Source organism: Atractosteus spatula, chromosome 8 (assembly GCF_055471065.1).
Source record: "Atractosteus spatula isolate fAtrSpa1 chromosome 8, fAtrSpa1.hap1, whole genome shotgun sequence".
Taxonomy (NCBI): domain Eukaryota; kingdom Metazoa; phylum Chordata; class Actinopteri; order Semionotiformes; family Lepisosteidae; genus Atractosteus; species Atractosteus spatula.
The window spans coordinates 26,167,123-26,180,057 of NC_142713.1; the positions used below are offsets into that span (position 1 = coordinate 26,167,123).

At 37.3% G+C, this 12,935-nt stretch overlaps 1 protein-coding gene across 3 annotated transcripts in view; it reads left to right on the forward strand.

Moving 5' to 3' along the window:
- nap1l1 (nucleosome assembly protein 1-like 1) overlaps positions 1–12,935 on the forward strand; it is a 31,457-nt gene that overhangs the window by 11,923 nt on the left and 6,599 nt on the right. For 2 of the 3 annotated variants that reach the window (XM_088923696.1, XM_088923694.1), the window contains exons 3-14: positions 604–692; positions 2,109–2,211; positions 4,007–4,148; positions 5,061–5,153; positions 9,282–9,410; positions 9,824–9,895; positions 10,094–10,233; positions 10,429–10,574; positions 11,535–11,554; positions 11,855–11,977; positions 12,098–12,130; positions 12,316–12,366. In XM_088923696.1, the coding sequence (XP_088779822.1) occupies positions 604–692; positions 2,109–2,211; positions 4,007–4,148; positions 5,061–5,153; positions 9,282–9,410; positions 9,824–9,895; positions 10,094–10,233; positions 10,429–10,574; positions 11,535–11,554; positions 11,855–11,977; positions 12,098–12,130; positions 12,316–12,366 (1,141 nt within the window). The remainder of the gene's footprint in view (positions 1–603; positions 693–2,108; positions 2,212–4,006; positions 4,149–5,060; positions 5,154–9,281; positions 9,411–9,823; positions 9,896–10,093; positions 10,234–10,428; positions 10,575–11,534; positions 11,555–11,854; positions 11,978–12,097; positions 12,131–12,315; positions 12,367–12,935) is intronic. The other variant, XM_088923695.1, reaches the window with a different exon arrangement.

Below are 12,935 nucleotides of genomic sequence, written 5' to 3' on the forward strand. Positions count from 1 at the left end.
TAATTAGCTTTGACCTCTTGTTCATTGTAGTGCCTTGAAACCAGTTGAGGCACCATCTTGAAAGTATTGTAGCCATCAGGGCATTGTTGTAACAGGTGTTGCATTTTTAAATTGTTTACTTATTGAATACCAGCTGGGATGCCTTTGCTTCAGTTTTACACAGGGCGTATGCTTTCACAGCTGTGTACAGTCCCTCAAGAAGGGGGTTGACTGGCCAGTGAAACAGTTCTCAATTATGATTTATAAGCCTCGTTTAAAGTGAATGGAAATAATTTTTGGCAATGGGTTTAGTTGCACATAGTCTAGTCGCTGACTATGTTTTGGTCAGTCTCAAAAGTATTTTGGCAGGTATTTTAAAACTTACTGAATCCTGCTATTGTATTTGTGATATCTAAGTAATGATATCACAGTATCACTTAAGTAATGATAGGTTACACACTCGGTATGGGTAGACATTTAGATGTAATTGGTAGTGCTGTTAGTTTTTTTTAGTTTCAAAATGATTTATACTTCTGGGTTCATTGGCTGTGAAAATGGCCGTTTCAGATGGGCTTTTTAAAATGATAGTAAAAACACCTCTTAATTTTGTCTTTCTCTGTGAAGCAAAGAGCAAGCTGAGCTGGACCAGGCAGATATGGAAGATGTGGAGGAAGTTGAAGAAGAAGAAGCTGGAGAAGATGTTAACAGCAAAGGTGCGGCTGTTTTAGGACCATCAGTGTTTTGGTCTGTGTACTGTGTTTAGAGAAAATTGAATTTCTAAAATTCCCCAAAACAAATTAGTTTTCTTCCTCTTTCATCTCATTCATGGAATCTCAAAATGATGGATAACATTTTCACTTGCAGCTGCTGCCATATTACCTTATTTTCATCTCTGCTGCTTAGAGGCAGACTAGTTGCTTCTGTGAGTAGACGTGCCTGTCTGTGTGCATCATGGCTCTGTCACTTAGGTTTTACCCTTGTTCCTTCAGAGGCAGTGACTGCCTGTAGCAGTCTGGATCATTTGCTTTGGGGCTAAATACTTAAGTTTTGAGGTTACATTTCAACAGCTTTGGTTTAGACATTTCTAAACTATCATACATTGAACTTACTAGGATTAGGTACATTTCATTTCAAATGATTTCATTCAATTTTACAAACCATTACTTTTCTCATTTTCTTCAGAAATTTTCAGAAAATGACTTGGCTGTAAACCAAACCAAAGGCAAACTTGATTCAGCTATGCCTTTTATTTTCACTTGATTGTTATGTTTCTGTTATTGAATATAACTAGTTTCCAATTACTAGGCAGCTTTTTTGATTGGCAGTTTTTGAACAGGATATGGATGACGTGTATTATCAGATGACTTATTGAAACTTTTGTGTTTGGAGCCAAATGGGAACTTGATACTTTTCTCTCCATTTAGTACGATGCCTTCATTAGTCTTCCAAAAATAGCCTGTCTTTGGGCGTGCATTGTCATATAGAGACCTTCATGAGAGTCTGTAATATTAGCTTTTGAGACACTCAAAATACTACTTATAATAAAGTAAATATAAGCTAGTTGACATTCAGCTGTCATAACTATTAATTACTGGTACATTTGTAGTTGTTTTTCCCCCCCTTTTGTCTGGGGGTTTGAAGTAGACCTTGAAATTCATGTCTGTCACCTATTCAATAATTCCCAATCAATCTACCAGCTAGTTTGTAGAATCTCTGATGTGAGGAAAACAAGCCCACTTTAACCAAAATGTGGAACTCATCCAGCATCCATTGACTTTACTGTAAGTGCACAATTGAATGAAGTTCAGTAAACATACCTTAAGCAGATTTTCATTAAATGTTTAGTTTTTTATATGTGTAATAAAATCAGGCAGGTGATTATTATAATTAGCTTCACATATCCACTGTGCATTTCTTGCTAAGAATGTAATCCTCTTTAAGTCAATTCAAACAGTCTTTGTGGGGGATGAAACATTGTAAATGTTACCCTGTAATTAAAATCTAGCAACAGTCCACTAAAACAAGACTGTACACAGATGTTTGGTTCAAATAGGACTACGCATCTGAGAGAAATGGTCCACTGTTTACACTTGCTGATCTGCCTCCCTGGCATTCTGCTGAACTTGCAGCTCGTCAGCTAACGGTCCAGATGATGCAGAACCCACAGATACTGGCAGCGCTGCAGGAGAGGCTGGACGGGCTGGTGGGGTCGCCGTCTGGCTACATGGAAAGGTGAGGCATATTCAGAGCAATCCCGACGGTAGCAGGAAAGATCCTGCTGTGAAATGCCCGTCTGCTTTCTCTTTTGGAGTTATTAGAAAATAGCATTGCTTTCACAATCTCAGTTTGTTTTCTTGATCACTTGGACTACATGCATAGGTAAAATATGTCAACGTTTCAGATACCAGATACTAGGCTATGGACAGGGTTAAGGTCACTTGATTGAAATTATGAGTGAAATTATACAGGGAAGGTTTACAGAATTACACATTATTCCCGTGCCCTGATACTGTGTAAAATCTAAAATTAATACAAACATGAAACTGTTTCAGTACAGTTAAATCTCAAGTTCTGGGTTGAATAAATTTACTGGTCTGCTTCAGAGAGACTTGCAATGACCTTCAGGACAGATTTATTACAGCACTAACTCTAATGAAGTGGACAGACCTGTTGGCAGTACCCCTTCTCTTCATTCAGTCATTCATCTTAAAAAATAAGCATGTCCAGGACAACAGACACACAAACGCAGCCATAAGACTAAAGTTTTTTATTTTCTTACAGTGTAAGGGGAAAACATCCACCAGAAACCAAAACGGTAAAACCAGCAAAACCCTAGCTCCTTTTTGAGCCTCTGATTGACACCTTCAGATCCACGACTGTAGTACCAGGCAGCTAAGCAATGGAACAAACTAGAACAGCAACCAGATGGCTGTTATATAAACGTGAACTGAAGAAGTAAATGTGACAAAATCTTAAGACAGAAGGGTGGCAATACTATTTTGTATTCCCAAAGATGCCAGTTCAATTTCTGCAACAAACTGCTGATTACATCTCTGTTCAAGTAGCCCAGTATTTGATTGCCTTGAAATATTCCTTTTCTTTTCATAATCATGCAACGTTTTGTCCAATATAAACAGTAAGGTGAAGGAAAAAGAAGGCAGTATTAAATCATAATAATAAGTGAATGCAATGGAGCACTGTGGGGAGCTGTCAACAATGTGTACAGTTTAATAGTAGGCAAAGGGCTAAATGTCTTTGTGGACCTCATTCATTTGGTCTGCAGTCCTCAATGGCTCCAGTTGAAGCCAGAAAAGCTCTCATTTGGCTTGTGGTTCTGGAAAAGTACTCAGACTAAGAAAAGTGAGCGCTGTGTCCTTCAGAAGTGAAGTCATTGATCTGATAACCATATTGTGACACCTTGCTTGTTGTACTGTAACGGGAGCTTTAAAAATAAGAGCTTCCAATCAGCAGACACAACAAGCACAGCCCGGTAAGGTTGGAGCTAGACTCTGACAGTGGGTGGGGGGGGGGGGGGGGGATGCAGTTTCACCCCTCAGAACTGAAATTATTGATCTGCTTACCATACTTTGTGATCTGTTATAATTAAACATGTCCCTTTTTGTTTGAATGTGGACATTTGTAAAGAGATAATCTAGATTTAATATATTCCTAAATTAAATCTTTTAAGAATAGTAGGATACCTTTGTCCATAGGTATTTGAAGTCTGGAAGACTGTTGCTGAGTAGTCATGAGTCTTAACTTTAATTCTTCCCATTTCTCAATTTTCTTCCTTGGAGAAAACTCAAAGAGCCTCGTGCACCTTCCCACTGCACACATCCTTTTCAATTTAAAGCCACTATGGCAATTACAGTATGTACATTTGCCTAATCTGCATTTCAGAGGTTTTAATTTTATATTGTGACTGCATAATCCTGTTTTGCTTAAATCATTCTGTGCATGATACTTGTACAAAATTGATTTTCATTTTTTATACGAAACAACCTGAGGAACTTCATCTCTTTTACAGTTTACCTAAGGTAGTCAAGAGACGTGTCAATGCCCTTAAGAACCTCCAAGTAAAATGCGCCCAAATTGAAGCCAAGTTCTATGAAGAAGTGCATGAATTGGAAAGAAAGTATGCAGCTCTTTATCAGCCACTGTTTGACAAGGTAGGAATCTGCCTTTATGCATAGTATTTAAGTCCTAATGCAAGGTTATTTTTAAGAATAGCAGATAAAAAATTAATTATTCAACATGTCCAACAAACCTTTAAAATGCCTTGGAAAATTAAAGTGAGTTTTTTTCCTTCCTACAGCATTTTAATTTCTGCATTTCTTTTATATTGTAGTTGATGATGACAAACTGATGCTATTGGATGATGCATTTTTTTAGGAATCGTTAAATTTTCAACCCAAATATAAAGAGACAACTTAATAGTTCTGCAGACACCACATCTGGTGCCTGTACAGTTGATGATAAGCTGTCGGATGACATTGCATTATCGATGACTTGTTAAGATTCTGAGGGAACAGTCTGAACATGAATTGTTGGGTGTAAAGCAGATAAAGATAATACAAGCAATGTGTGATGCCCGTACTGCAATGTGGCACCACCTATCATGTATCTCTTTCAGCCATTTTGGTTAATTATTCAGTTCACTTCACATGTCTTGTGTAGAAGACTTGAGTTTTAGCTTGGGTCCAATTACAACTCTTAGAAACAAGCCCAGTCTAATCTGGTTATTAAATTTGTGCAGAAAATAGACTTGGAAACAGAATGGTTTCTCAAAGTATAACCCTGATATGCGATTTGGAAACATTTTAGTAGATCTTTGCTTAGAATCCCTTTAATTACATGTGTTGTACAGATTATTTCTAAAGAGGCCTGTCAGTTAATTCTGATTTATTGATTTTAAAGATGTGATCATATCTGGAAAAAACTGTACTTTCAAGTTTGTGTATAACTTGAATGTATACCCATCTAGTTAAAGAGTTTAAATACATGAAATGCTTTTGAGCCTTACTTATTTTCAAGAAATGCATCATTACAAGTAATATCTGAATTCGTTATGTTCCCATTAGCGAAGTGATATCGTCAAAGCAACCTATGAGCCAACTGATGAGGAGTGTGAATGGAAGGCAGATGAGGAGGAAGAACTGACAGTAAGTGGTCAGGTACAGATGATGACATTGACTTGATTTTTACACTGCTTGATTTTAATACACAAAGGCTACTTAAGCATGTTTGCCTGTATCTTGTCAGTGGCTTGAACCTCTTGATCTGAAGTGACAAGTGACTTTGTAAATGCAGTTGTATTTCCACTTCAATCTGTTATGCCTGATAACCCAATAAACTAGTTTGGGTGATGACGGACCTTCAGTGTTTTAGGAAATCAACAGCCCCTTCCTTATGTAGCTCTTCTCCTGACTTTCTCCTGAGGTGTGACTGGATGATTGTGGTACTGTATTTACATGGAAAATGATCTTAGGTGTACAGTGTTTCACTTCTCGCAAGAAGCAATCTGAAACTTTTACGACTTTTAAACTAGGACAATCACTGCATGAAATATTTATGTTGCTGGGGTCAGTAGAGCTTAGTTTGGCTCCTTCTCACTAACCTCTTTGATGTAAAAATTGATTGACTTGTTAATCTGTTTTTAAAGACCAAAAATATTGTTCTTTGCAAAAGTATGTTTTTTGAAACATTTTAGGAATTTTAGTTTTGAATGGATTTTACTTTTTAAAATCATTTTAATCCGGTAACTTTTAAGAACATCTGTATGTTTTACTTTACAAATATTAAATACTATAAATTTCCAGTGCAAATGTAATTGAGGCACTTAAAGGGATGAAAGCAAGCCACCAGTATTCTGAAAGTTGTTAGTTTGAAGACAACTGATAGTATAGTCTGCAGATATTTGTGAAAAGCAGATACCCAATTAATGTGCAGTTCTCACTTCTTTATGATGCTTAATGTTTTACTCAGCCTGTAGCAACTGGCAAAATTATTTTCACTTTCAACAGAAAAATGGTGATTAATTCATTGAGCATTAGCGGGAAAAGTGAAAAGACTGTTCCAAGGACCTGACTCTTCATTCTTTGCCTTAAGACATTATTAGTCTTTGCAAATACGTCGTTGAGTTTACATTTCTCCCTATATTTTGTCTCAAAAGGATTCCAGGAACTTGAGTGATGTTCTCCCTGTTGATAATATGCTTGCACTCTTTGGTGGTGTTGATATTGCATAAATATGAACATCAGATGGTGCTGGCTAGATTTGTCCACTTGTATACTATGGCACTAGGAGCATGATTTATCTAAGTGGCTGGTTGGGATATTTACATAAATATATAAACTCCATTCATATTAGATTTTGGCTTTGTGGTATGCTTTAAATTGCCATCGTGATTTGTAGATGTTACCCTTGTCTGTGTTAGCAGATATGAAAAGATTTGTCTGTACTGGTAAAATGCTTTAAATGGGTAACCTTTAGTTCTATTTAAAGGGAATAGATCAAGTATGCTCTTGAATATTTTCTACTTCAAAATATTAAAAAAAAAAATTAAAAGTAACATTATGCTGTTACATCTTCATTCACTGTCCATGTTGGCTAAACTGAGTTTTTCAGGCAGTTTAAAAACGAATATTCCTTGACTGTCAGTAATTGACAGGGCTTTCATTCCCTGTAATCTTGTCTTTTTACAGTGTTTACTACTGTTTCAGAATTCCTGCAGGTTTTTCTGTAATTTTTTTAAGGATGGTATATCTACTACCTCCTCCACATATTTGTATTAAGGCTGTGGCCCAGATTAAATCAACCACTCGGCAGACAAATGTCAAACTTGATATGTGATGGCACCATGCTGTAGGGCAGATGAGAGCCTTTCGGCTAACAGCTGCTGTCAAGGGAAGAATTTAGAATTTGCATTGGAAGATGTCATTTCTGCTTGGTCACTGCAAGTTGAACTGTTAATTTTTCCAGCACGTGTAATGTGTTGTAGAACAGTGGTTCTCAAACTTTTTGAATCAAGTACCACCCCTGATCAAACCAAAGCATCCAAGTACCACCTACATCTTCTCATAGGAGCCCCAGAAAATCTCAATGACCAACATGAGCACGCATGCACGCACACACACTCACATATAATAAATATTATATTAATAAACTTTATTTGATATAGCGCCTTTTAAAGGTGGCTTCTCAAAGCACTTTACAGAATGACAATAGGAACAACAACAATTTAAAAATAAACAATAAAAAAGCACCATTACAGTGAGAGGGGTGAGCCTGTTTAGTCGAGCAAAGCAGATGTGAATTCATTGGTCAAGCCTTGATATGATTCACAACAGAGTCTTAACAGATTTTAAATCATCAGACATTTTCTTGACGGCAAAGGCCTCTTCATATCTGGAGCAACCTCTCTAATTCGTGCAACTACACCGCTGTTTCGGCTCGTCATTGCTCTAGCACTGTCTGTACAAACTCTGACGCATTTGATCCAGTCGATGCCATTCTCTTCAATAAATTCATTCAGAAGATGAAATATGTGCTCTCCTGTAGTTCCTGTTGGTAGTTGCTTACAGAACAGAAAGTCCTCATGGGACATGCCCTCAAACTCGTATCTAATGTAAACGAGCAAACTGGCCAAATCAACGACATCTACAGACTCATCTAATTGCAGTGAAAAGCACCTGCTCATCTTAACGTTCTCTATCAGTGTAGTTTTGATATCATCCGCCATATCAATAATTCTATGAGTGAATGTCTTTCGGAGGGGGCAACAGGCCAAGCTGCTTAGCAGCTTTTTCTCCACACAATACGTGTCAGCTCTTTTGCCAACGGTAAACAAAGTTCTTTAAAAATAGTATGGGGCTTACCTGCTTAAGCAATCTGCAAGCTAGCTTTTTTCCCCGTTTCCATTTCAGGCGTCAGTCTCAGAAGTTAAGTTTTATTTCATGTGCATGGGAGCAAAACAGAATCACATACATTCTAATACCTCCCTATTTGCTTGGAGATAACTTTTTGTAAATACTTGCGTTCGTAGCACGCATTCCTATAGAATGGTATAGAATTACATTGTAGCTCTGTGTCCACTCAAGTATTAACGTCCGCTGTATCGTAGTACGTAGGCTGTGTATTCGACACAAACTAATTTTATTAAAATAGAAAATATGAAAATCTGTCCCACTTTTTCAGCGCATACAACAAAGTTCCAGGGTCATGTGGTGTACCATAGTTTGAGACCCACTGTTATAGAAGATATGTTGATCACTATTTCCTGTAATGCCAACAAGAGAACAAAGTCAGCTAGCAGATTTATATGTATAAAAAGTGTGGATTTCTTTCATTTTCCTTCTGCACTGCGGTTTACCCCTGTGTTTCATCACTGAAGTTTTCATTTAATTTTCAGACATTGTATTTTATAAAATACCAATAATATTAAATTGGTTAAATAGATAATATTAGTTAATTTGGGATTTTAAAAATGCAGGATAAATTAAGATTTGACCAGCTCCTCCTTTTATCCTGAAACCTAGTTCGCTAGGATAAGGGTCTGGTGACTGTGGACAAGTCTTGACATCAGTCTGCAATATGTGCAATTAAAGTATGGGTTGAGTCCTAACCCCATTGGAAATCAAGCTGCTAAGTTGCAGGCAGTGATGTCTAGATTTTTGTTCATGTTCTTTGAGGTTTCTTCAGCACAGGTTTACATTTACCTGAACCTGCAAGACAACACCCTATCTTTAATGCTGCTTCCTCTCTTTTCTAGTGGATATCAGAGTTCTTTCTTAGGTTATTTGGTTCTTAGGTTATTTGGCCATAATGAGCAATGCAGATAATTGATCATTTGTACTTAAATGTATTTTCAGCACAAATTAGCAGCATTATACTGTGTTTTAAGGAGACTTAAATTTTAAAGCCATATAAATCTGGTAAGCACCGAGTTAGAAGGTAATTTCACAAATACCAGATCACAACGGGGCGGTGGAGATTAGTGGGTTTTTGTGAGTCACTCTCTGCATACGTTGCTTCAGTCTTAACTTTATTGCTTGCATACTTAAATGTACTTAACATAACTTCAATGGTGTCTGTCTCTAGGGGTTCTGACGTCGGGCAATCTAAATTTTTGCCCTTACAAGTTGCACAAATAGTTGTGTGAATGGTTGGCACACTTTGCATGCATCCAATTGTAAATGTCCCTTCTTACAACATGAAATTGTTTATTGTAGCTATTAAAATATGCGGTTGATATTTTGTATACAATGTCTGTCCTAAAATGCTTGATGCTTCGGGTATTTCAGGAGGAGATGAAAGAGAAGGCAAAAGTTGAAGAGGAGAAAAAAGATGAAGAGAAAGAAGACCCTAAAGGGATTCCAGAATTCTGGCTGACTGTCTTTAAGAATGTTGACTTGCTCAGCGACATGCTGCAGGTATGTAAAGGGGCAGGACATGAATGCGAACATGATTTGGTGGTCTTCCCTTGGTATCAAATAGGTACTGATTTTGTACTTTGTGCTACTTTAATAATGCTATTACATTATCCCCATTCCTGCTGCAACCTTTTCACTATGCACTCAGACGTTGTGGATATAAAATTTTAGTATGCAGTTCAACCCTATTTCATTTTGGTGTTCATAATGCCATCTACTGGTGTACTGTAGAGGGTACATGAATTTTAGATCTATCTTTTCTTCATATTGTACATCTGAAGCAGACCTTTTTACTTTGGTATCTTCTTGCTGTATTGGTATGATCCTTTAAGTCTCCTCTGTTACATTGCATTTTAAACAGAACTGAGTGGTCCAAGATGTGCACATTTTTCAATTATTTTTTTTTCTTTCAGGAGCATGATGAACCAATTCTAAAGCACTTACAAGACATCAAAGTAAAATTTTCAGATCCAGGACAGCCAATGGTAAGTTTTATTTCCCCACCCACACACAAGCATAAATGCTTCCTTGCTTCTGGGATTAATTGACTCTTATTCAGTGTTTCTCAAAGCTCTAGTTTAACCTCTTAATTGAGTCTCATTAAATGTGAACCAGATTGAAGCTTGCTCACTTTTGTTATAGTGAATTGGTACACGGTCTTAACCATCTTTTCTCATTTTTAGAGCTTTACATTAGAGTTCTATTTTGAACCCAATGACTTCTTCACAAATGAAGTACTGACGAAAACATACAAGATGAGGTCGGAGCCAGACGAGTCAGACCCTTTCTCCTTCGATGGGCCAGAAATCATGGGCTGCACAGGGTATGAGATGTATTGAGTGCACTGCTGTTCAGATAGTATTCCACTGCTGCAGTTCAGGCTGCTCGTGGATGTACTCCAAACGGAGGAAAAATGTATTTCTAAGTATAGCATAATATTGTGCTCGTGGTGTGTGCGATTTCACTTAACCATATCTGATTTATACTTTTTTTTTGGTCCCTTGTCCACTTTCTTCAGCTGTCAAATCGACTGGAAAAAGGGAAAGAACGTCACGTTGAAAACTATTAAGAAGAAGCAGAAGCACAAGGGGCGTGGCACAGTCAGGACAGTTACCAAAACGGTTCCCAACGATTCCTTCTTCAACTTCTTTGCTCCTCCTGAAGGTAAGTAATGGCTTTTGTTTTTTTTAGCCTTTTCTGACCCCAAAATAGTCATGCTGTACAATGAGTTGTCTAAATTCTTAATCACTTGATTAATCAAATTACTTAATCATAATACATATTTATGCACACTGTCCCACTAGTTAAAGACAGCTATACAGTGTTTAATCAGTTAGTGAAGGTACCCTGAGGCACAACATTGAGAACAGTAATTGTGTAGCCTTTTTAGCACTGGCCTTGTCCTTCAAGAACATAAGCCTTGTTGCTAATTGATTTGAGGATCTTGTGTAGTTTTTCTTGAAAGAAACCAAAGTATCCGATTTAACAATGTGGCTGGTTAGCTTGTTGCAGACACCCACAATCCTTCAATTCTTAGTTTTCTATATGCTTCCTTTGCAGTTTCTACTTAAGTTTCACAGATAATGAAGTCCATTGCATTGATTTTTGCTAGTGCCCATTAGAATTTTAAATGCTTTAATCAAGAAACCCTTATGGACCTCTGTTAAAAGCTGAAAATATTTATTTTATCTTCTTAGGGGACATTCCTTTTAGCCTTAGTCTCTGGTCATCTCTTCTCCAGAGTACATTGTAACATGACCAGAATTGAACACCACATTCTATAGTGCATTGCTCAATGAAAGTGTTCCTTGATTTCTGCATTTACATATTCCTGCGATAAAGCTTCTCTCCGTCGCGTAGGGGATACCATAATATGGTATTATTGTCACAAGCCTTCTTCATTAAAAACTATTTTATAAGGCATATTGAGAGCTAGAATAACATTTTTCTCTTAGGTTATTGATGATTGAATGGCATGAATTCTGGCAGACACAGTCTTGAGTGATGCTGCTGTACTAGATTAAATATGTCCCTCTTGTTTACTGTAGCAGGATTGTGATTTTGATAAGAAAGCTAAATGTTGAATCTGGTCTTGGCTGTAAATTTGTTTTTTTTCTTCCACAGTTCCAGAGAATGGGGAGCTGGTGAGTACAATTTTGATTTAATTTAAAACTCTTGGCTTTCTTTTGTCCCCTTTGTAAATGAAAGGAATGTAGCCTTTTTATAGCATTCCACCTGTGTGTATTTCCTGAACCACTCATACAGCTTTTCACTTATAATTACTCTCCTTGTATAGCCTCCTATACTTTCCTATTTAGTGTGCAAAGAAGTACAACCTAATGAATCATTTAAGAAACTGATATTCTGGTGAAATGGCTTTTGACTAATCTTTTCGTGTATGAGCTCTTATGTCTTAAACTCCCTCCCATGATGAATTGTGGCAGGAGGAGGATGCTGAGGCAGTGCTTGCTGCGGACTTTGAGATCGGGCATTTCCTTCGCGAGCGCATCGTACCGAGGGCCGTGTTATACTTCACAGGCGAGGCAATTGAAGACGACGACGACGATGTGAGTTCAGAACATTTTTATTGGAAAAGCAATATCTTGACTTGTCTGGAAATTTCTTATGATTAGTGGTTTTTGAATGCCTTGCTGTATTAATGTTTTGTCTTGTTTCTTCCCTTTAAGTATGATGAAGAGGGAGAGGAAGCAGATGATGAGGTAAGGCCTGAAGTTTTTTTTAAAACTCAGATATCCAAATGTGAGGCTAATGTATAAATGTCTTTCAGTGTTTAACTGGCACTCATCTCGCCTGCTTAAGGTTTTTTTTTTATAGTGTGTGACTTGTGGAAATTAAAATGGCCTGAATATGACCGTCTTCAGTTGTTTTTATTTATTTTATTTAGGAAGGAGAAGAGGAAGCTGATGAGGAAAATGATCCCGATTATGACCCCAAGGTAGGAACTTTTTAAAATGTATTTCACCTAACAAACCTACTAGCCCTTAAATTGATAGACATTATGAATAAAAATTCAACATACAGAATACATACCAATTTAAATGCATTTCATTAACTCCATTTTTGGGGGGCTGATGGCCAGGATTGAGGGAGTGTTGGGGGATTTGAGGTTTGTGCTGTAATTGCTAAAATTGAAGAACTGGGTAGTATAAGGTCATTTTGGTGCAAGGTGCAAAATGGAATTCAAAACCACATTTACTTTCCTACATAAAGATGCTCTAGTTGACTGAATTTTACCCAAATGCGCATGTTAAATTTGCAGGCATGCATTGGGAGTTTCTCATTCTAAACTAAATTGGCAACTGTGGAGTCCTTTTTTAGATCATAATTGAAAGCATACCACCTTGTGCTTGTTTCAGTTAATACCCAGTAGCGATACTGTTGGACCTTCCAATCGCTGAATTACAAAATATTAATTGGGTTTCCCACAGTCAGATGGGTTGAAAATGCAGTACTAGCACTGGTGCTTTGGGATTCTTTGAGATGAAAAGTTCCATGTAAATGCAC